This window comes from Sciurus carolinensis, chromosome 9, assembly GCF_902686445.1.
Source record: "Sciurus carolinensis chromosome 9, mSciCar1.2, whole genome shotgun sequence".
NCBI lineage: Eukaryota > Metazoa > Chordata > Mammalia > Rodentia > Sciuridae > Sciurus > Sciurus carolinensis.
Genome location: NC_062221.1, coordinates 21,777,290 through 21,802,795, shown reverse-complemented (window position 1 = coordinate 21,802,795; position 25,506 = coordinate 21,777,290). Strand labels below are relative to the sequence as shown.

Here is a 25,506-nt window from a genome sequence, read left to right as displayed (position 1 = left end):
GGAAAAAGGTACACTCATACATTGCTGGTGGGGTTGCAAATTAGTGCAGCCACTCTGGAAAGCAGTGTGGAGAGTCCTTAGAAAACTTGGAATCATTTGATCCAGCTATCCCACTCCTTGGCATATACCCAAAGGACTTAAAATCAGCATACTGAACATTGATGCAGCCACATCAATGTTCATAGCAGCTCAATTCACAATAGCCAGATTGTGGAACCAACCTAGATGCCCTTCAATTGATGAATGGATTAAAAAAAAAAGGATAAAGAATAATAAAATTATGGCACTTTGCAGGCAAATGGATGAAACTGAAGAATATCATGCTAAGTGAGATAAGTCAATCTCAAAAAACCAAAGGACGAGTGATAAGCGGATGATGACACGTAATGGGGGGGGGGAGGGAGGCAAGAAGGGAGGAAGGAGGGACTATATAGAGGGAAAAGAAGGGTGGGAGGGGTATGGAGAAAGGGAAAAAAACAATGAATCAAACACCATTACCCTATGTAAATGTACGATTACACATACGGTATACCTCTACTTCACGTACAAACAGAGAAAGAAGATGTATCCCATTTGTTTACAATTTAAAAAAAGGAAAAAAAAAAAGAATACTGTTCATATCTAGGAAGAAATAATGAAGACCAAAATTAAGGATAAAGCAGTAGGTTCCAAGAGAGGTAGAAATTTAAGATGTAATTAAAAGGGCTAGATATGTAGCTCAGTGATCTAGCCCTTGCCCAGCATCCACGATGCCCCATTTTTGATCCCGAGCACCACAAAAAATGATGTAATTATAAAAGAGAACCACTTAGATTTAGAATGTATAGAAGGAGACAAGGATCCCTTCTAGGCTTTGACCCACATGTGTAAATAGATGCTGATGGCTCCACAACAAGTCAGGGAACTTGTGCCTTACCAGTTATAAAAACTTGTGCCTTACCAGGAATATCACACTAGTAGCAGCTAATGATGGGATGTCTGCCAAGGATGGACTTTAAAAATAGTGCTCCACAAAGTAAAATAAACATTATGGAAGAAGCTATACCATGGCTCCTCCTGACTCAAAATGTACCAAGCCATATGCATTCATCAGAGACCGCCATTCTATCTTCCACTCTAACTCCTCCTGTGACAGACCTCTAAGACCCAAGCACCCACTACCAGCAACATCACAGCACTGAAACTCACTTCAAATAAAAACAACAAGTGTGTATACATTTAGAAAGAGGAATGAGTAACAGAAGGCTTCATTCTGTTCAAATCTAACTGCCCCTTCCTACATTGCCTTTTTTATTCATAAATTATAACCTACACGCCTGCCCAGTAAACACTCTCATGACGTATCAGCATGCTTTTTTCCTGAGTGAAATATTTTCACTCTGCTCAAGGTCAGCGGACATAGCTTGAAAAGAATCCGCTACTACATCTTTCACTATTTTGAAATATACTTTTTGTTTTTATAACTGTCAACATCAAAAGTAAGAAGAGCAACAAAGAATTACTATCCAGTTTTGGAGAAAGTAAGAAGCTTCTCTACCTGAAAGATGTGTCACAGAAGCACTGGGTCTCAGAGCTGCAAGGGAACTTAAAATTCAAGACCAGCCACTCCGCAAATGTTTAAATTCCTTCTTCAACACCCCAACAGATGGCTATCCAGTGTAGATTTGATCTACCCAGTAAGAGGCGATGCACCCTCTCAGCACTGTCAAAAGGGAAACCTAGTTCTACACAGAGGAAAAACTAGTAGGAAAAAGTAATGAGGAATTACTTTTCAAATTATCTTTCCACAAATTACTTATTAATTATAAAGAGATACACCTTACTGTGGAGAAACCTGGTCATGCAAGTATTCAGAGTTAACAAAAACCAGCAACTGGACAAACTGATATCAAGTGCACTTCTCACGCCTTACAGTATTACTGCCAAAGAAACATTCCCAAATCTCATCAAGAGAAAATCTCAGAAAATTCAAATTGAGGAGCATTTTATAAAATAACTGGCTTGTATGTTGCAAAAATGTCAAGATCAAAAACCACAAAGAAAGGCCACAGAACTGTTACAGATTAATAAGAAACTAAAAAGACATCAACTAGTGAAAAAATAATGACAAATAACATTATTACCTACAAAATGTCATTACCATTGATTAGGTAACAGTATTATAACTTACATTTTCTGATTTTGATAACTATACTTTGATTATGTAAAGAATGTTATTATTCTTAGAAATTACTGATACGTTTAATAGTAAAGGGACAATGTTTGCAACTCACCTTCAAAGAGTTTAAGGGAAGAGAGAGAGAGTGTGTGTGTGTGTGTGTGTGTGTGTGTGTGTGTGTGTGTTTGAGAGAAAGAGAGTACATGTGTACACAAATGGAAAAAATCAGAAACAACTGGTATTAGGTTAAGGGTTATAATAGTTCTCTGTACTATTTTTTATAACTTTTCTTTATGCTTGAAATTACATGAAAATTAAGTTATCCAAAAAATAAGTTCAATGTTAAATAACAATACTTAAAAATATGTTTAGCCCAGTTTCCTTAAGAGTTTAGGTGCCCAAATATTGAAACTAACATATGTAGGTTCAATGTCTTTGGATACTAAACCTTTCCAAATTATCTATACCATTTATTTTGGTACTTCACATACCCAGTTTTCCATGAACTAATTGTTCTTAATTGTTTCACATGAATTTTCTATTTTTTGCAGCTTTCACCCTAAAGTAATCTCTCTACTGTGCAGAGTGCTCCCACATCTGGATACCCTGAAGGATGCTCCCAACAGCAAGATACACAGGCTGCACCCAAGATTCAAGACAACTCAACTATAATCACGTCATTCCTGAAGCTACATTTTTATGCATGTGTTTGTATAATATTTCTGTAATACATGTGTGAGTTATATAATAATAATATGAATATATGTATATATAATCCCTTACTAATCTGTCAAACAAATATATTTAAAATGCCTAGTGTTTGGCAGCGAACAGAAAATAATAGTACCTTTACTCACTTTGTAAGGAAGGTTTACTCACTGGTACAATCTTGGGAGAGGAAAGTGAGAAACACTTTTGCGATACATATCAAAATTTTAAACATGTATGCTCTTGGACCAGCCATTTCACTTCTTAGTGATAATTTACTTATTCAGATACAATGCCATAGAGTGCTTTCTGAAAAAGATGTTCTTAATGTATTTAAAGACATACACACATTTTTGTTTCTATATTCATTAATGGCAAAGATAGAAAATTTAAAAAAAAATTAAATAGCAAAGGTAGAAACATCAACAAAAGATGAATTACTAATTGTTTTCACCATCCCTTTACATTAGCTTCTGCCCAGCAAATGAAGTGAAAGTAACAAAAAAGAGAAGCATTATTTTAAATAGTAAAATGCCACTAAAAATCAATGTTCCATCAAGGATGCACTTAATCAGGGCTAGGGTTGTAGCTCAGTGGTAGAGTGACTGCCTAGCACGTGTGAGGCATTGGGTTTAATCCCCAGCACCACATAAAAAAAAAAAAAAAAAACCTAAATAAACAAAATGGTGCACTTAACAAATAATGACACATCACCTATCCATTCAATATCATATTATGAAATCAATAAAGTGAATAAAGCAGAGAAATGGAAAGATGCCAAGAAATACTGTTACTAGGTGGGGGGTAAACACTGAACAATAGACATATCATAAATCTTTATTTATTTAATTTTTTTTACTTAAAAGGAGAGAACAAGAGGGACCCTGAAAAACTTATACCAAACCATAAATTATGACTACTTCTAGATATAAAACTACAAAGTCTTACACTTTTTAACACATTTCTGTAATATTGGAACTTCCCCAATAATCACTGTATTGTAAGTAGAAAAAATTAAAACAAAAAAATCTATACTAAAGTGAGGCAAATTTAAACAACCTGCAACAAATATTAGAACACATACCACCTTATAATTCTTAAAAACTATTACAATAGGTATTCTTACTAATTTTAAGTAGTAGACTCTTTTTCTTAACGAAGATCCCACTCAAAAGCCTATATAGAAAGTTGATCAGAGAAACTCAAATTGGATGGGGGTGGGAGCTCCATGCTTAGTCTCCCACTCTGACCTAGAGAAAAATTTACATGCAAGGAACCCAGACAGATCAGAGGAAATGTGAAGAATTCAGAAATAAGTGAGTCAGGCAAGAAATTCTTAACTATTTGGGTTTTAGCCCCTGTTGGTAAACAGCCTCACCATAATACAAAGGGATGGGCTGTATCTGCCATACCTTGTTATCTTTTTTTTCCTTTTTATTTTTTTGGTACTGGCGATTGAACCCATGGGCACTTAACCACTGAGCAACATCCCCAGCTCTTTTTAAAAATATTTTACTTAGAAACAGGGTCGCACTGAGTTGCTTAGGGCCTTGCTAACTTGCTGAGACTAGTTTTGAACTAGTGATCCTTCTGCCTCAGTCTCCCGGGCCTCTGCAGATCCCATTTGAAAAGACTGAAAAGACGGAAACATCTGTCATGTGATAATCACCTAAACTTTGGCCTCCTTCACTGTAAAGGATTTAAGAGATTTTAGAGGAATAGGCTCTAGATTTATACTATAAATCTGAGAAGACCCAGTACCTACCACTAACCCTTTTGTAGAAATGACAGCCCACTACTCTGGGGCTTGGGTGACCCTGTTATAACATCTGCTGACCATGCTCTTACCTTGGACTTCGCATGCCAAGTGAAGTGCAGGAAATTTGTCTCACTGGGTACTAACAGGTTAAAGGAGAGAGCGTAGTGACTAATAAGGTCATTTCTCACATAATAAAGTTCTGCATCCAGACCTAGGAAAAAATAGAGAAAAATAATTAAACACTTCAACATCTTCAAAAACAGACCCCTCAGTATTTAGAATACTAATAATGGCATGAAGATGATACTGATGTACAAATGTACATCACAAACAGCTCACAGATGTGCTGCCTTACAAAGAAGGAACATAGACTCTGAATTTTATTATCATTTACAAAAATGAAGAAATCAGAACAAAAAAAAAAAGAAGTAATTTTCAGCTAAAAACAGGTGTGCCAGGACCAGAACTCTGATAGCCGTTCTGTCTTCTGAGGCCCAAGGTGACACTCTTCCTTCTAGATACAGTATTTCTTAGAGTAACAAATACAAAGAAATACCCCTTCTCTCAAAAAGTTGATGCAAATTTGGAGAAATTGAAAATAGAAAAGAGACTGTCCCCTAAAAAAAAAACATAAAGGTGAGCCCAGGCCTCAAGCTCAGTAAGAAATGAACTCTGCTTCCTCCATATGAACATCATCCTTAGCACTTCATAGCATTTACCTCAGTATACCAATCGCACCTGGTGAGTCTCAGGTTCATGGCCTCATCACTACCTAGACTATAATGCAGAACACCACACTTCTATCCTCAGGACACAGTTGTTCACACAAAGCACACACTCAATAAATACTTGGTCAGAACTTGTGAAACAAGGAACTAGAACAGCAGCATAGATACGAATGACTGAAGACTGAAAATTCTACAGAAGTGACTCCTGAATTTCACTTATTCTACACTTCTCAATCACAGCCACATGCAACCTCTAATGCATTTCACATTTTCCAATTCTGCCATACCCCTTTATCTATGTATATCTAATATTTTTCCTTAAAATTGATGCAATTTTTACAAAATTTTAAAGAAAAAGAATCATTACCTTGAGTGGAAAAATCAAGTCATTATGAAAAGATACAAGGTAACCCTCCCCAAAAAAAATTAATAGGAAAAAAAACAATAGCACTAAATACTAGCTAAAAACTGGTGTTACCAAGGCAGTGAACTTGAGCCCACTTCATTGTCTGCAAAAAGGGAGAAGGAAGTACTGGCAGGAGGTGAAGAATCATACAGAGGCTTTGTCCATTATAATACAAAGAACTGAAAGAACAAAGGCAGATAGTAACCTTCTGATGAATTTATTTACTCTTACATTTCTATCACAATATTCCTCTAGTAATGTGTAGCATAAGTGACCAACGTGTTAGAGAGCAAAATGCATAAGACAAACTAAAATTTAAATTTCACATTCACTGAGCCTGAAAACTTCTGGTAGGCAGAGAGGTCAAGATGGAAACCTTACAACTTCTAAGCATATTAGATATGGAAGCCAATAACTCTGCCTCGGGCATTGTGTCTGTAAAATGAATTCTCTCAATTCTGAACTGAATTTAATAAACCATTAATTTAGAAATGAAATTTGAGGCTTACGCAGGGGCAAACTACTGCACTTGCTGACCCTCTAGCCTATAGAGGGTGCCAAATGCACTGAGAGTAAGTTGGAGACCTTATGCAAAAGACACTCCTGCTGGCAGGATAAGAATTGCCTGCAAACTCCCTGGCAAGGGACTGGTGGCACTGGAGGCACTGGAGAAGTGGGAAGAGGACGGAAGTGAGGGGAAAGGAGGTGGCAATAAAGTAGAAAGGAAATGGAACAAGAAAGCTGGATACAAAGAAAACAGCAGTCTCAATAAATTTGAATTTAAGTGTGATATAGCCTGTAATCTAGATATATGCTTTTTACAAGAGCTATGCTTAGAACAAAATTTAGAAATATATACCAGGTAAATAAAAAGAAAAATAATAATCATATGGGACAGTAGTGTCATCCCATATAGTAACACTCAAGGTACAAAGATTTAATGTGATTAATTCATTAGCTAATATAAAAATTGTAATAAATAAGATTTCACATTAATAAAATTTTCCGAAGATACCGTGGTACAACTAACAAAAGAACTTCAAATACAGAAAGCGAAAATGGATCGGAGGGGCTAGAGTTGTAGCTCAGTGGTAGATCGCGTGCCTGGCACAAGTGGGGCACTGGGTTTGATCCTCAGCACCACACAAAAATTAATAAAAAAAGGCATTGTGTCCATCTAAGAAAAATATTTTTTTTTAAAAACTGATCAGAAAAAACAGAAGAAACAGACATCCAAAATCACCACTGCAAACTATCATCCTCTCAGAAATCAAATAAGATCAAAACAGATAAAAATGTAGTAATTCATGATTTGAACACACACACACAATTCTTAACCAAAAATGACATTAGGCTACCCTCTCTGATCAAATACCATAATAAAAACATTAATTACAAGATAAGGATGAAATCAAATGATGATTATTTGAAAAGATTAATGTTAAGCCTTTTTGCAAGACTGCAAGAAATGAAAAAGGAACCTTACTACAAATCTTAGATGTTAAAAGAATATTATGAACAACTTTATGACAATAAATTTAACAATTCAAATGAAACAGAAAAATCTTTGAAACACCACTTACTAAAACAAAAAATTAAAACTGCCAAACATTTAAAAAACTTTAGCCATGGAGAAAGCTCCAGGCCTAGATGACTTCATCAGTAAATTCTCTCACACACAGGACAAAGGAAGATAAAACACCAATCTTACATAATTCATCAGAAGAGAACATTTACTGACTCACTTTATAAGTCCAGCATCACACTGATACTAAAACCTAATTAAAATTTGAGAAAAGAAAACTACAGACCAATTTCCCTCATGAGCATAGACTCAAAACATTCTCCACAAAACATCAATACAGCAGTATGTAAAAAGGATAATATTTCATGACCAAATACATATGGAAAGGTTAACCTTTCAAAAAAATAACTTACTCTATTAACAGAAAAGACAAAAACTTAAGGGTAGCTCAAATTCAAAGCCATATTGATAATAAAAACTGTTGGCAAACAAGAATAGACAGCATTTACAAAACGCAGCTACCATGCTCAATGGGGAATTATAAAATCTTTATTCCTTAATTCATGAACAAACCAAGGATGTTCACTTATACCACCTCTATTCAATCCTGTACTGGGGATCCCTGCCAATGGCAAGACATAAAAAAGCATAAGGATGGAGACAGGGACAGAGCTCAGTGGTAGACCATTTACTTCATAGAATGTGTGAGGCCCTGGATTCAGTCCCATACCACAAAAAGCTAAATAATAAGAACAAGACAGGTGTGGTAGTCCAGGGATATACTACCAGAACTTGGGTGGCTGAGGCAGAAGGATCACAAGTTCAAGGCCAACCTATGAAACTTAGCAAGACCTGGTCTAAAAATAAAGATGTTAAAAAGGGCTGGGTATGTAGCTCAGTGGTAAAGTGCCCCTGGGTTCAATATTCTATACAGCAAAAAATTAAGAATAAAAAAAAATTAAAAGCATAAAAGATAAAGTAAAATTGTCATTATTCACAGATGACACATTTAAGTGTACAGAAATTACAATGAAATTTACTAAACTACTACTAAAACCAATTAGGACCCTATGTAAATTTATGATTACACAAATGGTATGCCTTTACGCCATGTACAAACAGAGAAACAACATGTATCCCATTTGTTTACAATAAAAAAAAAGAACAAAAAAAAATGAGGAATTTATAATTAAAAAAAAAAAACAATTAGGGAATTTGTTAGCTATTAATCAGTTACTTTTAGTGGAAATCTGCATTTACTAAGGAAAGAGCTACTACAATTTTAACCACTGGTTAACCTTCCAAGTTGTTCTTTTGATTCAGGTAAGACCCTTCACAAAAAAACCACAAAACCAGCTAAAGCTGCCCAGTCTTTCTTGTACCTGACCTAGAGGGAACTTATTAGAATGCTAAATTCTCCAACCAGGGGGCCTTCCAATTTGTCATTTTTTGAACATGGGATTTTTTGGGGGGGACGGGGGAGCAGATTGCACCTAGGGGCACCCAACCACTGAACCACATCCCTGGCCCCATTTCCTATTTTATTTAGAGACAGGGTCTCACTGAGTTGCTTAGCACCTCACTTTTGCTGAAACTGGCTTTGAATTCCAGATCCTCCTGACTCAGCCTCCCCAGCCACTGGGATTACAGGGGGGTGCCACCACACCCAGTAACAATGGGATTTTCGAGCAATGATTTCAAATTGCACATGCTCAGGAAATATGCCTGCCTCTTCATGGGATGATAAATCTTTCTTATATGAATATGTATACATTTCCCAATAAAAGCACCTTGCTTTCTTTATTGAGAAGAGAGTGCTTTGAAAATTATCCCTACTGCTCTCCTTACTTGCAGCAAATAACAACCTTTCTTTAATCTTTTATCTCCTGGTCGTACTTATCATTCTGTACTCACCAAAGGGTGAAACCACCATGTCTAGTTACAAATTTAGAAAAGTCTCAGAACATAAGGTCAACCTTTTTAAAAATCAAGTGTCTTTTCTTTACTAGCAACAACGAGAAAATAAAATTTAAAAATCAATACTTTAATTAATATTGAAAAAGACCTGGGATCTAAAAATAAATCTAACTAAAGCTATATCAGACCTCTACACTGAAACTATAAAATACAGCTAAGAAAAATTAGAGAAGACCTAAATAAATGAAAAGCTGCACCATTCTCCTAGGTAAACCTCCATACTGTTAAGATGTTAAGTCTTTCAAATTGATCTGTAGATTTAAAGTAATGCTAATCAAAATCACAAATGAGTTTTTAAGGAAATAAATTGGTTCTGAAATGAAACTTAAATGCCAAAACAATCTTGAAAATAAAAAAAGGATTCCCAATCCTGATTTAGCAATACACTGGAAACTGACAAAAATCAAGACAATGTGGTACTGCTGTAAGGATACACATACCTCTGAAAAAACAAAACAAAATCCAAAAATAACCCTGTAAATATAGCACCAAAGCAATTTCAAAACAGCATCAATGCAATTCAGGTTAAGTATTTTCAACAAAATGCTAAAGCAACTAGATAAATAAACACATGGAAAAAGATAAACCTTGACCCTTATCTCACATATCACAGATCAACTGATATGTGATATAAACCTAAATAAAATAGCTAAAACTACAAAGAGTCTAGAAGAAAATCTAGGTAGAAAATCTTCACAACCTGAGGTGAGAAGAATTCTTAAACAGTTCATAAATATAAAATGACAGAGGAAAAAAATTGATAAATTGCTTTTCATCAAAATTAAAAACTTGGTTTTTCAAGATGGCAGACTAGAGGGCGGCTGCATTTCATGTTGCTCCAGGATGCAGGATTCAAAAGAGGAGATAGTGAGAGACTTGGGACCAACTCAAAGCCACCGGGTGAGTCTCTCCCGTTGGGGAGGCATCCGGGATGGGGCGGTAGCCCCCGAACACAGGGAACTTTGTGAAGTAGAGTTGCTCGGCGAGACGCCCCTCCCCCCACTGGAGCGGTAAACACGGATCATCATAGAGGAGGCGGCTCAGCACAGCGCTTGGACTCGAGCAACCACTGGGGCTCCGGGCGGCTGCCTGAGGAGGAGCTGCGTGGCGAGCTGTTTAGACCCAGAACGACCGCTTCTGAACACCGGGGGGCTGTCCGGAGGAAGAGGAAAGCGCGGCGTGTCGCTTGGTCTAGGAGTAACTGTATCAGAGCCACAGGCAGTTGCCAGAGGAGGAGGCGAGTGGTGAGTTATTTGGACTCAAAGCGACCCCTCCTGAACACCGGTGGCCTGCCTGGAGGAGGAGGGCGGTGGGTCACTTGGTCTCGGAGCCACTGTTCCTGAACACCCGGGGGGCTACCCGGAGGAGGAGGAGGAACAGGGCGGGTCACTTGGACTCAGAGTGACTGCCTAGGGCTACCGGCAGTTGGCGTGAGGAGGAGACTCGAAGTGAGTTGCTTGGCCTCCTAGTGACTGCGTCGGAACACCGGGCGGCTGTCCGGAGGAAGAGGTGTGTGGCACGTCTCTGGGACTCGAAGCTATTGTACGGGGCTCCAGGTGGCGGCTCAGAGGAGGGAACGCATAGCCAGGCGATTAGGTGCAGAGCAGGGTCCCAGGATCTAGGCGGCTTCTTGGTGGAAGAGCCGCACAGAGACACGCTTAGGGGCGGAGCGAGTTTCCAGGACTGTGGGCAGATTCTCTGGGAGAGGCAGCCTAAGGAGACTCGCCTGCGAAGGGTGAGGCCCCCAGGCCCAGGAGGTAGGTCCGGGTCCCTGGGAACATTGTAGAGGAAGACAGCCCAGCCAAGGCGGTAGTTGTAGATTGAGGGGAACATCTAGGAGGGGAACTGACCAGCGAGACCTCCCCACCAGGTGAGTCTTCCCTGCCGGGTGAGGTTTTCCCACAAGGACGGTAAAACCAGAGACACAGGAACAAACAGGCCTTGCCTCAGCCCGCAGTCTAGTTCCCCATTGGATGACCATTGGTCAACAAGTGGAGGCATCTCTGCCCACTAGCAGGGAATATACCCCACCTGAGGGTCACCACCCCAGAGAGGCAGCTTCTTCCTGGAGCTCCACATTATCAACTTCCTCCAAGACTTCAGGCTACTGAAGGATAAGAGGGGATATACTAGCAATCTTCAGGGACATTATAAGTCGATAGAGGAAATCTGCAATATCTTAATGACCCACTGATTCCTGAACAATATGAAAAACAGGGAAGAAAATGCCCCAAACAAATCTAGATGTTACATCAATAAAATCCAACAACAGCATGGCAGAAGAAATGACAGAAAGGGAGTTCAGAATGTACATAATTAAAATGATCAGGGAAGCAAACGATGAGATGAAAGAGCAAATGCAGGCATTGAATGATGAGATGAAAGAGCAAATGCAGGCATTGAATGATAGCACCAATCGACAGTTAAAAGAGCAAATACAGGAAGCAAAAGATCATTTCAATAAAGAGTTAGAGATATTGAAAAAAAAAACAAACAGAAATCCTTGAAATGAAGGAAACAATAAACCAAATTAAGAACTCCATAGAAAGCATAACCAATAGGATAGAACACCTGGAAGACAGAACCTCAGATACTGAAGACAAAATATTTAACCTTGAAAACAAAGTTGAACAAACAGAGAAGATGGTAAGAAATCATGAACAGAATCTCCAAGAACTATGGGATATCATGAAAAGGCCAAATTTGAGAATTATTGGGATTGAGGAAGGCTTAGAGAAACAAACCAAAGGAATGAACAATCTATTCAATGAAATAATATCGGAAAATTTCCCAAATCTGAAGAATGAAATGGAAAATCAAGTTCAAGAGGCTTATAGGACTACAAATACACAAAATTACAACAGACCCACACCAAGGCACATTATAATGAAAATACCTAACATACAAAATAAAGACAGAATTTTAAAGGCTGTGAGAGAAAAGAACCAAATTACATTCAGGGGGAAACCAATACGGATATCAGCAGATTTTTCAATCCAGACCCTAAAAGCTAGAAGGGCCTGGAACAACATTTTTCAAGCTCTGAAAGAAAATGGATGCCAACCAATAATCTTATACCCAGCAAAGCTTACCTTCAAATTTGACGATGAAATAAAATCATTCCATGATAAACAAAAGCTAAAAGAATTTACAAAAAGAAAGCCAGCATTACAGAACATTCTCAGCAAAATATTCCATGAGGAAGAGATGAAAAACAAAGAAACAAATCAGCAAAGGGAGGAATTATCCTAAAGGAACTGTCAAATAAAGGAGGAACCAAGTTGTGTCAAATGAATAAATAAATAAAATTTTAAAAATGAACCAAATGACCGGGAATACAAATCATATCTCAATAATAACCCTGAATGCTAATGGCCTGAATTCATCAATCAAAAGACATAGACTGGCAGATTGGATTAAAAAGAAAAATCCAACAATATGTTGCCTGCAAGAGACTCACCTCATAGAAAGAGATACCCATAGACTAAAGGTGAAAGGATGGGGAAAAACATACCATGCACATGGACTCAGCAAAAAAGCTGGAGTATCCATCCTCATTTCAGATAATGTGGACTTCGAGCCAAAGTTAGTCAGAAGGGATAAAGAAGGACATTTCACACTGCTTAAGGGAAGCATAAATCAGCAAGATATAACAATCATAAACATCTATGCCCCAAACAGTGGCTCATCCATGTATGTCAAACAAATCCTTCTCAATTTTAGAAACCAAATAGACCATAACACAATAATACTAGGTGATTTTAACACGCCTCTCTCACCACTGGACAGATCTTTCAAACAAAAATTGAACAAAGAAACCATAGATCTCAATAACACAATCAATAATTTAGACTTAACAGACATTTATAGAATATACCATCCAACCAAGAGCGAATACACTTTCTTCTCAGCAGCACATGGATCCTTCTCTAAAATAGACCATATATTAGGCCACAAAGCTAATGTTAGCAAATACAAGAAGATAGAGACACTACCTTGTATTCTATCAGATCATAATGGATTGAAGTTAGAAATAAATGAAAGAGTAAAAAACAGAAACTACTCCAACACCTGGAGATTAAACAATATGCTATTATATGATGAATGGATAACAGAAGATATTAGGAAGGAAATTAAAAAATTCTTAGAGGTAAATGAGAACAAAGAAACATCATATCAAAATCTCTGGGACACTATGAAAGCAGTACTTAGAGGAAAATTTATTTCATGGAGCGCATTTAATAAAAGAAGTAAAACTCAACAAATAAAAGACCTAACACTACAGCTCAAAGCCCTAGAAAAAGAAGAACAGACCAACACCAAAAGTAGTAGAAGACAGGAAATAGTTAAACTCAGAGCTGAAATCAACAAAATTGAAACAAAAGAAACAAAACAAAAAATTGACAAAATAAATAGTTGGTTCTTCGAAAAAATAAACAAAATTGATAAACCTTTAGCCACACTAACAAAGAGAAGACGAGAGAAAACCCAAATCACTAAAATTCAGAATGAACAAGGAAATATCACAACAGACACGACTGAAATACAAAACATAATTAGAAGCTATTTTGAAAATCTATACTCCAACAAAATAGAAAATTTCGAAGACATCAACAGGTTTCTAGAGACATATGAATTGCCTAAACTGAACGAGGAGGACATACACAATTTAAATAGACCAATTTCAAGTAATGAAATAGAAGAAGTCATCAAAAGCCTAACAACAAAGAAAAGTCCAGGACCAGATGGGTTCTCAGCTGAGTTCTACAAAACCTTTAAAGAAGAGCTCATTCCAATACTTCTCAAAGTATTCCATAAAATAGAAGAGGAGGGAACCCTCCCAAACTCATTCTATGAAGCCAATATTACCCTGATACCTAAACCTGACAGAGACACATCGAGGAAAGAAACTTTCAGACCAATATCCTTAATGAACATCGACGCAAAAATTCTCAACAAAATTTTAGCAAATCGCATACAAAAACATATTTAAAAGATAGTGCACCATGATCAAGTGGGTTTCATCCCAGGGATGCAAGGTTGGTTCAACATCAGGAAATCAATAAATGTCATTCACCATATCAATAGACTTAAAGTCAAGAATCACATGATTATTTCGATAGATGCAGAGAAAGCATTTGATAAAATACAGCACCCCTTCATGCTCAAAACACTAGAAAAAATTGGGGTAGTGGGAACATTCCTTAACATTGTAAAGGCCATCTACGCTAAGCCCATGGCTAATATCATTCTAAATGGTGAAAAACTGAAAGCATTCCCTCTAAAAACTGGAACAAGGCAGGGATGCCCTCTTTCACCACTTCTATTCAATATCATCTTTGAAAGTTTAGCCAGAGCAATTAGACAGACCAAAGAAATTAAAGGGATACGAATAGGAAAAGAAGAACTCAAACTATCCCTATTTGCTGATGATATGATTGTATACTTAGAGGAACCAGGAAATTCCACCAGAAAACTTTTAGATCTCATAAGTGAATTCAGTAAAGTAGCGGGATATAAGATCAATGCACATAAATCTAAGGCATTTTTATACACAAGTGATGAATCTTCAGAAAGAGAAATTAGGAAAACTACCCCATTCACAATAGCATCGAAAAAAATAAAATACTTGGGAATCAATCTCACAAAAGAGGTGAAAGACCTCTACAATGAGAACTATAGAACACTAAAGAAAGAAATTAAAGGAAACCTTAGAAGATGGAAAGATCTCCCATGTTCTTGGATAGGAAGAATTAATATTGTCAAAATGGCCATACTACCAAAAGTGCTATACAAATTCAATGCAATTCCAATTAAAATCCCAATGATGTACCTCACAGAAATAGAGCAAGCAATTATGAAATTCATCTGGAAGAATAAAAAACCCAGAATAGCTAAAGCAATCCTTGGCAGAAAGAGTGAAGCAGGGGGTATCGCAATACCAGATCTTCAACTCTACTACAAAGCAATAGTAACAAAAACGGCATGGTATTGGTACCAAAATAGAAAGGTGGATCAATGGTACAGAAGAGAGGACACGGACACAAACCCAAATAAATACAATTTTCTCATACTAGACAAAGGGGCCAAAAATATGCAATGGAGAAAAGATAGCCTCTTCAACAAATGGTGCTGGGAGAATTGGAAATCCATATGCAACAGAATGATACTAAACCCATATCTCTCACCATGCATGAAACTCAACTCAAAATGGATTAAGGACCTCGGAATCAGATCAGAGACCTTGCATCTTATAGAAGAAAAAGTAGGTCCAGAGCTTCAACATGTCAGCTTAGGACCAGACTTCCTCAACAGGACTCCCATAGCACAAGAAATAAAAGCAAGAATCAATAACTGGGATAGATTCAAACTAAAAAGCTTTCTCTCAGCAAAGGAAACTATCAGCAATGCGAAGAAAGAGCCTACAGAGTGGGAGAAAATCTTTGCCAATCATACTTCAGATAGAGCGCTAATCTCCAGAATCTATAAAGAACTCAAAAAACTCTACACCAAGAATGCAAGTAATCCAATCGACAAACGGGCTAAGGAAATGAACAGATACTTCACAGAAGAAGATCTACAAGCAATCAACAAACATATGAAAAAATGTTCAACATCTCTAGTAATAAGAGAAATGCAAATCAAAACCACCCTAAGATTCCATCTCACCCCAATTAGAATGGCAATTATCAAGAATACAAGCAACAACAGGTGTTGGCGAGGATGTGGGGAGAAAAGGTACACTCATACACTGCTGGTGGGACTGCAAATTAGTGCAGCCACTCTGGAAAGCAGTGTGGAGACTCCTTAGAAAACTTGGAATGGAACCACCATTTGACCCAGCTATCCTACTCCTTGGCCTATACCCAAAGGACTTTAAATCAGCATATTACAGAGATACAGCCACATCAATGTTCATAGCTGCTCAGTTCACAATAGCCAGATTGTGGAACCAACCTAGATGTCCTTCAATTGATGAATGGATAAAGAATCTGTGGTATATATATACAATGGAATATTACTCAGCCATAAAGAATGATAAAATTATGGCATTTGCAGGCAAATGAATGAAATTGGAGAATATCATGCTAAGTGAGATAAGCCAATCTCAAAAAACCAAAGGACGGATGATCTCGCTTATAAGTGGATGATGACACATGATGGGGGCTGGGAGGGGTTAGTGTTAGGGTTAGAGTTAGGGTTAGGGAGGGGGGCAAGAATGGAGGAAGGAAGGACTGTATAGAGGGAAAAAAGGGGTGGGAGGGGTGGGGGGGAAGGGAAAAAAATAACAGAATGAATCAAACAACATTACCCTATGTAAATTTATGATTATACAAATGGTATGCCTTTACGCCATGTACAGAGAAACAACATGTATCCCACTTGTTTACAATAAAAAAAAATAATAATAAAAAAATTAAAAACTTCTGCCTCTCAAAAGATATCATTAAACCAGGCACTGTGGCACATACCTGTAATCCCAGCTACTCAGGAGGCTGAGCAGGAGAATTTCAAGTTCCAGGCCAGTTTGGGCAACACAGAGACCCTGTGCCAAAATAAAAAATAGCTGGGCACATAGCTTAGTGGTAGCCCAAACAAAACAAAACAAAACAAATAAAAACCCTTGTTAGGAAAATGAAATTCGAATCACAAGTTGAGAGAAAATATTCACAACACATGTATCTAAAAATGAACTTGTTTAGGGAGAAATGAGGACTTACTAGTTAATTTTTCTTTTCTTTTTTTTTTTTTTTTAAAAAGGACTTAACAGAGGTTGGGACAAATAGCACTTGCTTGGTTAACAGGCATGAGACCCTGGGTTTAATTTCCAGCACCACCAAAAAGAAAAGGGAGGGAGGACTTGTTTCTAGAATATATAAAAAAAAACTTCTACAAACAAAAAATTAAAAACAACAAATAGACAAAAGATGTGAGCAGACATTTTGCAATAAGATAAAAAGATACATAATTGCCCAATAAGCATATTATAAAAGGGTACTACCCATCATTAGTTAATCATCAGAGAAATACAAATTAATCCATTATGTCCCATCCTATATATAGGACACTTATAAAAACCTATAAAGTTTTCTAGGATACCTATAAAATTGTTCAATTTAGGTTTTATAGGTGTCCTATATATAGGAGGATGGAACATAACAAGTTAAAACATGAGACCAATTAAGCACCTAAGAGAATAACTGAAATTGAATGTTGGCAAGGGTGTAAGACAATTCCAACTCTCATAATTGCTAGGAGTGTAAAAATGTTCAACTATCTTTGAAAGCTAGTAGTTTCTTATAAAGCTAAACATATATCTACTCTATAACCTAGCAATTCCACTCATAGATAATTATCCAAAAGATCTAAAAACATTATGTCCACTTGTGCACAAATGTTAACAAATTTTTATTCCTAATAGTAAAAGCTGGAAACAACAAAAAAGTCCATCAGCAGACACCAATGGATAATCAATTATTCATACAACAGAATACTATTCAGCAATGAAAATAAACTAACTTGCTGGGACTCTGTAACAAGAAGGAATTTCTCAGAGTGAAAGAAACTAGACACGAGAATACAAACTATGTAATTCTATATAGATAAGGTTCTGGTACAGATGAAACTAATTTATGGTGATAAAACTCAGATCCATGGTAGCATGAAAAGAGGAAGGGGTGAAAGGAAGACTGGTGAATTACAAAAAGGCACCAAGGAACTTCCTGGGGTTATTAATAATGCTTGATATCTGACTGGAGTCCTGGTTACATAAGTATATACATTTTTTCAAAACTCAAACAACAGAACATTTAAAATCTAAATATAAAGTTTACTGAATATTTCTAGAAAAGAAGTTTAAAAAAATGAACACTTTTTAAAGTTTTTACTCTCTTCTAAAATGTCAAAAAACTTGTAAGTCAGCTAGGCAATGTCATGCACCTGTCATCCTATTGATTCAGGAGGCTGAGGCAGGAGGATTCCAAGTTTTAGGCCAGCCTGGCAAACTCAGCAGAGACCCTGACTCAAAGTAAAAAATAAAAAGAGCTGGTAATTAGCCCAGGAGCCCTGGGTTCAATCCCCAGAACCACAAAAACATGACAAAGGGGAAAAAACTTTCAAGTCCTCAAGTAGCACTAGTACTAACCATAAAACGTTTTAGGAAAAAGATTAACCTTAAATGATCAACAACTTCCATATTTAAACTTCAAACACTTTTCACAGGGAAATAAACTCTGTTCCTAATAAATAATACTTCTAATGTCATTTCTGGTAATAATAGCAAAAATAATGTGTGAGTATTTAAGTTTTCTGAACACAGTTCAAAGTATCAAGAACATCTAGGGATTGTGTAAATTCAACTCCATATAAAGGTAGATGAAAAATAGCTGTTAGTGATCAGACAAGAAATAAAGAACAAAACACAAGCATGACTTCAAGTCATACACGCTGTCACTAAATAATTTGTGGTTTAGTCCTACTAGGAATTTTCTAAATTCTTAATTCACAAAATGAGACTGAGGAGTATAATGAATCCCTTCCCATTAGTCCTCCCTACATTGCCCCTGGTTTCTCTAGTTTTATCAAACCAATTTTTCAACAATACCAGGATTCCTAATCAGAGAACATTCTCCTGGCACATACCAGAGTAACTTCTCCACAACATTACCAGTGAAGACTGAATAAAGGCTACAGTCAGCTTTTTCAGTCTTCTAAAGTCTACAGGGACCTTAACTTATACCTATTCCCCTTCAATGACCCCTTCCTGTGTTCTCTGACATCCCCTGAAAGCACTCTGATGTACACCAAACTCTTCACATTACTGAAGTGTAACTTTTCTTTGGCCTTGTAGAGTCCAAAGAACCTATTCTCCCACCTTCCATGGGCATTGCTCTGGATCCCCATGACCACTTTGGATGATTAAGCATTCTTATCAAAAGTTTTGTTTCTTTTTGTTTTGCTATCCAACTATGTCACCCTCTATCCTTCCTTCCCAATATCTCAGATACCCCATTCAATGAAAATTCTAGAACTATTTATAAATTGGGCAGTGGGGAGGGGCGGTGCCTGGAAGTACTGGGAATTGGACCCAGAGTTGTTCTAGCACTGAACAACATCCCTAGTCCTTTTTGCATTTTTTATTTTGAGACAGGGTCTCACTGAATTCCATGGTCTGGCCTTGAAATTCCAATCCTCCTGCCTTAGCCTCCAAAACTGCTGGGATTACAGGCATATGCCACCACACCCAGCTATAAAACTTCTATAACTCATCATAGCAAACTCCCAATGTCCTTGAAACCAACACATTACCAACCTGCCCTTCAATGCTCCTTTGATACCTCAACTTCAACAACCTTCATTCATACCAAAACAATCATTTTTTTATGGATTGTAGTGATATGCAAATTACAAGCCATTTTTATGGGTTGCAATATGCAAAATACTCTACCTCCAAAATATTGAACTATAATATGTCAGTATTGAGTAGCTCGCTGGTTTTTTTGACCATTATCACAGCTGTTCTCTGAGTTCAGACCATCTACAATATCCAAAATCCTCTTACTTCTCCCATTCAATTTACCAATCATTTCCCCACCTCTTCTTACAACTACTTCAATTATTCAATTACTTCCCAACTACTTCAATTACTTCCTTATCATCACCCTCATCTTTCTCCCACCACCTTTTCAGACATACATACCTCACTCAGAAAACACCCCAATCCTGAACTAACTCACCTACCTATTTCCTGTGGTTTTGGGTGCTGTAACTAAATGCTGCATAAGCTTGAATGAAGCCATTGCTACATATGAGTTACAACAAAAAGATGCTATTATTATCAGCAAATAACATTTATAAGTGGCTGACAGTTTGGAGCTCTGTGATACGAATCTCCATGAACAACTACTGATCACCAAAATAAATTTAAAACGTGAAATTTACTACCCTAGACTGAGATATTAAATTGGAATACAATTATTAAATAGTTGTTATTTTCTGACTCAATGTTCTGAAAACATTTGTTTTGAAATAGATATTCTTTATTAGCTAAAATAGTTATTTGTGGTTGAAAAGGGTTTGAATTTCTTTAAGGAAACCATCTAATCTGAGGGCCAATCCTTGTAATCCCAGCAATTCAGGAGGCTGAGGCAGGAGAATCTCAAATTCAAGGTCAGCCTGGGCAATTTAGCAAGACACCGTCCCAAAATAAAAAAATAAAAAGGGCTAAGGATGTAGCCCAGTGGTGGAGCTCCCCGGGTTCAACAGAAGGAAGGTAGAATTCAAATTATACTCAAATTTTTACCTATCAAATTTGGACATAGTCTCTCCTATCATTAAGGCATGCTCCTACAAAACTGATTCACTTGTAAGTAGTAAATAATAGTGAAAGTATAACATGGAAGTTGTGCCATTTCACATATGAATTTTCCCAGGCAAGAGGAACTGGAAGAGCAGGAAGAAAATTATTAACTTCCAGAGGAAAGAAAAGACCTTCACTCAGTTCGGCTACTGCCAAGCAAGAACCCTTTCAGCTCTATTTCAAAAATATTAAAAATGACCATCTGCACCCACAGTTTCCTCCTCAGGAGCAGTCAGCCTCTCACAGTTCCCCAACCACAGCAAGCTCCACTTCCACATGTGCCCACCTATATGGCAGCCCACTGTCTTAAGGCCATATAGGTCTCCAATTTCCATCCTCTTACATTTAATAGCTTTAACTCTCCTCTGAGGCACCCTCAGCCACGCTAAGTGGTTGGCCTGGGCTACCCAAGTTATCTCATAAGGTACCAATTATGCTTCTGTTAGTACTCTGGTTTGAAAATTGCAGAGGTCTTGAGTGGTCTGCCCTTAACCTTATTTTTCTCATAAATCCTGTTATTTTTAGTGAATAAGCAATCTTGAAGGGTTTTTAAAGAGTGCATTTGATATTATAACAGAAATGCTTATGCATATGGGCAGGGTATGGCAAGCAATTTGTAACTATATATAAAGTTTTATAAATATTTACACTCTTTGACTCAGTGATTTCAATACTAAAAATCCATCCTAGGGAAATCAAAGATAGACAATAGTATTTTATGTACAAAAAAACTAATGTCAAAATGATCATTTAAATTGATGAAAATACAAATTACCAGCAACAGGGCAATATTAAAAAACTACAAGACATCCATTATAGAAAATAATGCTCTTCAACATTTTCTCTTTCTTTGGAAAAGGAAAGAGATGATACGACAAGGAATTACATTCCCTTTCAACCAAATCACGGTACCGCTTTTGAAGACAGGTTTTAATGATCAAAAACTGACTAAAAACACTGAAAAAGACTATGAACCTATGAATCAGGATGCTACACGTAAATTTTGATGATTTGGGTTTTGCCTAGAATGCAACAGTAAATGAAAATACACAAAATACAAACTATTTAGAGCAAATTTTCAAAAATATCTAACACCTAAAATAGTTAATGTTTATTTCAGGTTTTCAATAACTGTCCAGTGAATTAAAGTTAAATATACATGAATATGCACATTATGTGTGTTCCATTTTTTAAAAAAGAAATACCAAAAACTGTTAACAGTAGTTAATTATAAATGGTGGATTATGAGTGATTTCTATCATAGGTTTTTGTTCTTTTCCTTAAGTTTTTCTATGAAATATAACTAGAGAAAAGTTTACAAGAACATGTTTAAAGAATTATGCATACAGGTTGCAGCAATTCACTAAAACAAAAATCCAATTACTACCTAAAAATACACATTAAGGAGCTGGGTACTATGGTGCATGCCTACGATCCCAGCGGCTTAGGAGACTGAAGCAGGAGGATAGGGAGTCCAAAGTTAGCCTCAGCAATTTAGCAAGGCCTTAAGCAACTCTGTGAAACCCTGTCTCTAAATAAAAGACTGTAAAAAGGGCTGGGGATGTGGTTCAGTGGTTAAGTGCTCCTGGGTTCAATCCCTGATACAAAAAAAAAAAAAAAAAAAAAAACACATATTAAGGTTATTAAGAGTTAAAGGAAAAGTACCTCCCCCAAAACCAAATTCAATTTTTTAAAAAATCACATCTGTAAAGGCATTATCTTTAGTATATCAAGGTTAACACTAATAATGATAAAAAAAGGTTAATGGCTAAAACTCCTTTCCTCCAACCTGCCCTTAAAATACCCAGATATGTCAAAAAGCAAAATTTGAGAAAGTATTATGAAATAAAAAGAAAGACCAAAAGAGAAGACCAAACTTTGAAAAGAATCTCCATATTCATCATTGATAAAGGGGCTGATATGAGGAGAAAATTCTTGTACTACCCATTCTCACTATCCAAATGAGAATAAGATGAGAAACCCCAAGGACAACAGGGAAGGAACAAAGTTATCATTTTCAGGGGAACAGGAATCAGGCAAGGAATTTTATTCCAAGACAAATTCTTATCAGTTGTAAAGAAAACAGACTCTCAGAAGGCCTCAGAAAACATACCAATTACATATTCTTGCCCCAAGGAGCTACTGTAAAATATACTGAGATTAATAAAACTTCTATTTTTACCAGGGAATAGAGATTTTATGCTAAGAAATATACTTCATGATGAAAGTATAATAATCATAAATTTTTATTGCTCTAAATGAAAAGGAAAAGAATAAAGAAAAAAGCAGAAATATAAAGAGAATCTAATGCCCACATCCCCAGCCCTTTTTAAAATCTTTTATATGTACAGTTGTGGTAATGATACAAAACTAGTTTGTGCAGAATCTAAGTATATATATCCATAAATAAAATGGCCATAACTAATACACATACTAAGATGGTACTCTGTAGGAAATTCATCTTCTTTCAAATCCTAAGAATAGTTATAAAAGGTAGTTAAGTTATAAGAAAAAGCCCAACCAATTTCTTTTTTTCCCCACATTTTTTATTAGTGCATTACTAGTTATACATAAAGGTGGGATTTGTTGTTACATATTTGTATGTGGTACACAATATAACAATATGATTTGGCCGATATCACTCCCCAGCACTTCCACCCTTCCCACACTCTGGTCCCTTTCCTCTACTGGCCTCCCCTTGATTTTCACAAACTCTCCTCCCCTCCCCGTTTATTTTTCTTTTTCCTCTCTAGCTTCCACAACAACCAGTTTCTTAAGGCGAAAATGTGTAGGTCACAATCTGACCACAGGACAACAGGAAGCAGTCAAAGGGGAAACATACCATGTAGATTTTGAAATACAATCTGACGTGCAATCTATCTCAAAGAGTCAACCTATACTCTTAATCCTTACGAAAGATTTCAACTAGAGAAAAAAGAAAATGAAAATAAAGATTGGAAAGATTATTTCCCCAAAACTGGCAATGCATGGTTGAATAGTATACAATATTTTTCTTATTCTTTACGGTCTTATATATTTTCCAGCTAGTCAAAGGAGTATGTTTTATATTATAACCAGGAAATAATATTAAAAAAAAATAACTTTAAACAAACTTATTTTATGAAAGATAAAAAAAGAATATCATATTTAATTTGAGTTGAATTTCCTTTCTCTTTCCTTCAACAGACACTCAAAAACATTTTAAGACAGTGAAAATCTATATAATCTATTATGAATTATTAGTCCATTGAATAAGATTAAAGTAAATGCAAAGTGAAAGCAGGGGTAGTAGATAGCAGGGGTTGTTATCACTGTCAGAGAGTGGTGTGGTAGACATCATAGAAGTAAAATAGTGAAGAACAGTTGTAGAGAGGCAGTGAGTGAAATCATTTATTCAGTAAGGCTTTACTGAGTCAGCAAGCCAGGAGTAGGGTATCTGAGACCAGGAAATGGAGCCTGGGGTGCCAGAGTAAGAATAAGAAGTTCCAAGGGCTAAGAAGGGAATCAAGTCTAAGCTGGTCACTCCAATGAGTGCCTTCTTTGGAAAAGATTTCTGGGAAGTGAGACCACCATGACCCTAGGAATAAGAGCTGAGAGAAAAATCAGGGTAGGTTCTGGTATTCCTTTGGAATAAAGGGAGGGAAATAATGAAAGAGTCTAAAGGTAAAGAAACTTGAGGATTTGCAGAAATCTGATGACACCTGTAACTCCAATAGGTCTAAGGTCATATAATTAAATACCACAGAAATCAGGAGAGGAGGATGCTGAATCACTATCCTGGAACAAAACAACGAAAGAAGGGAAGATATAATACGTGGTAAAAGTCAGTTCCTCAGTGAAAAATCAAAAAGGAAACAAAGAAAACAATTCCATTTACAACAGGATCCCAAAGAATAAAATACTTAGGAATAAATGTAACCAAAGAAATGAAATACTTGTACACTGAAAACTATAAAGACATTATTCAAAGAACTAAAGAAGGTCTAAGTAATCAAAAAGACATCCCTAGGTGTTGGCGAGGATGTGGTGAAAAAGGAACACTCATACATTGCTGGTGGGGTTGCAAATTAGTGCAACCACTCTGGAAAGCAGTGTGGAGATTCCTCAGAAAGCTTGGAATGGAAACACCATTTGACCCAGCTATCCCACTCCTTGGCCTATACCCAAAGGACTTAAAAGCAGCATACTACAGAGATACAGCCACATCAATGTTCATTGCTGCTCAATTCACCATAGCCAGATTGTGGAACCAACCTAGATGTCCTTCGGTTGATGAATGGATAAAGAAACTGTGGCATATTTATACAATGGAATATTACTCCGCAATGAAGAATGATAAAATTATGGCATTTGTAGGCAAATGGTCAAAATTGGAGAATATCATGCTAAGTGAGATAAGCCAATCTCAAAAAACTAAAGGACGAATGATCTCGCTGATAAGCGGATGAGGACATATGATGGGGGGTGGGACGGGCTAGCATTAGGTTTAGGGTTAGGTTTAGAGTTAGGCTAAGGAGAGCAGTAAGAATGAAGGAAAGAAGGACTGTGTAGAGGGAAAAGAGGGGTGGGAGGGGTGGGAGGGGTGGGAGGGGTGGGGGGGAGGGGAAAAATATAATAAACATCATTACCCTATGTAAACGTTAAAAAAATAAATAAATAAATAAAAAAAGGGAAAGAAAAAAAAGAAAGAAAAGAAAAGAAAAAAAAAAAAAAAAAAAAAAAAGACATCCCATATTTATGGTTGGGAAAACTTAATATTGTTAGGATTGAACTGCTACTCCAAATGATTTACTGACTCGGTGCAATCCCTATCAAAATTCTAACTGCCTTTTTTGCAAAAGCAGAAAAACAGATCCTAAAATTAATATGAAATTGCAAAGCAGCTC

General features: G+C 36.7%; 1 protein-coding gene across 2 annotated transcripts in view; it reads right to left on the bottom strand.

Moving 5' to 3' along the window:
• Ryk (receptor like tyrosine kinase) overlaps window positions 1–25,506 on the bottom strand; it is a 100,373-nt gene that overhangs the window by 57,436 nt on the left and 17,431 nt on the right. For both annotated transcript variants that reach the window (XM_047563742.1, XM_047563743.1), the window contains exon 2: window positions 4,715–4,836. In XM_047563742.1, the coding sequence (XP_047419698.1) occupies window positions 4,715–4,836 (122 nt within the window). The remainder of the gene's footprint in view (window positions 1–4,714; window positions 4,837–25,506) is intronic.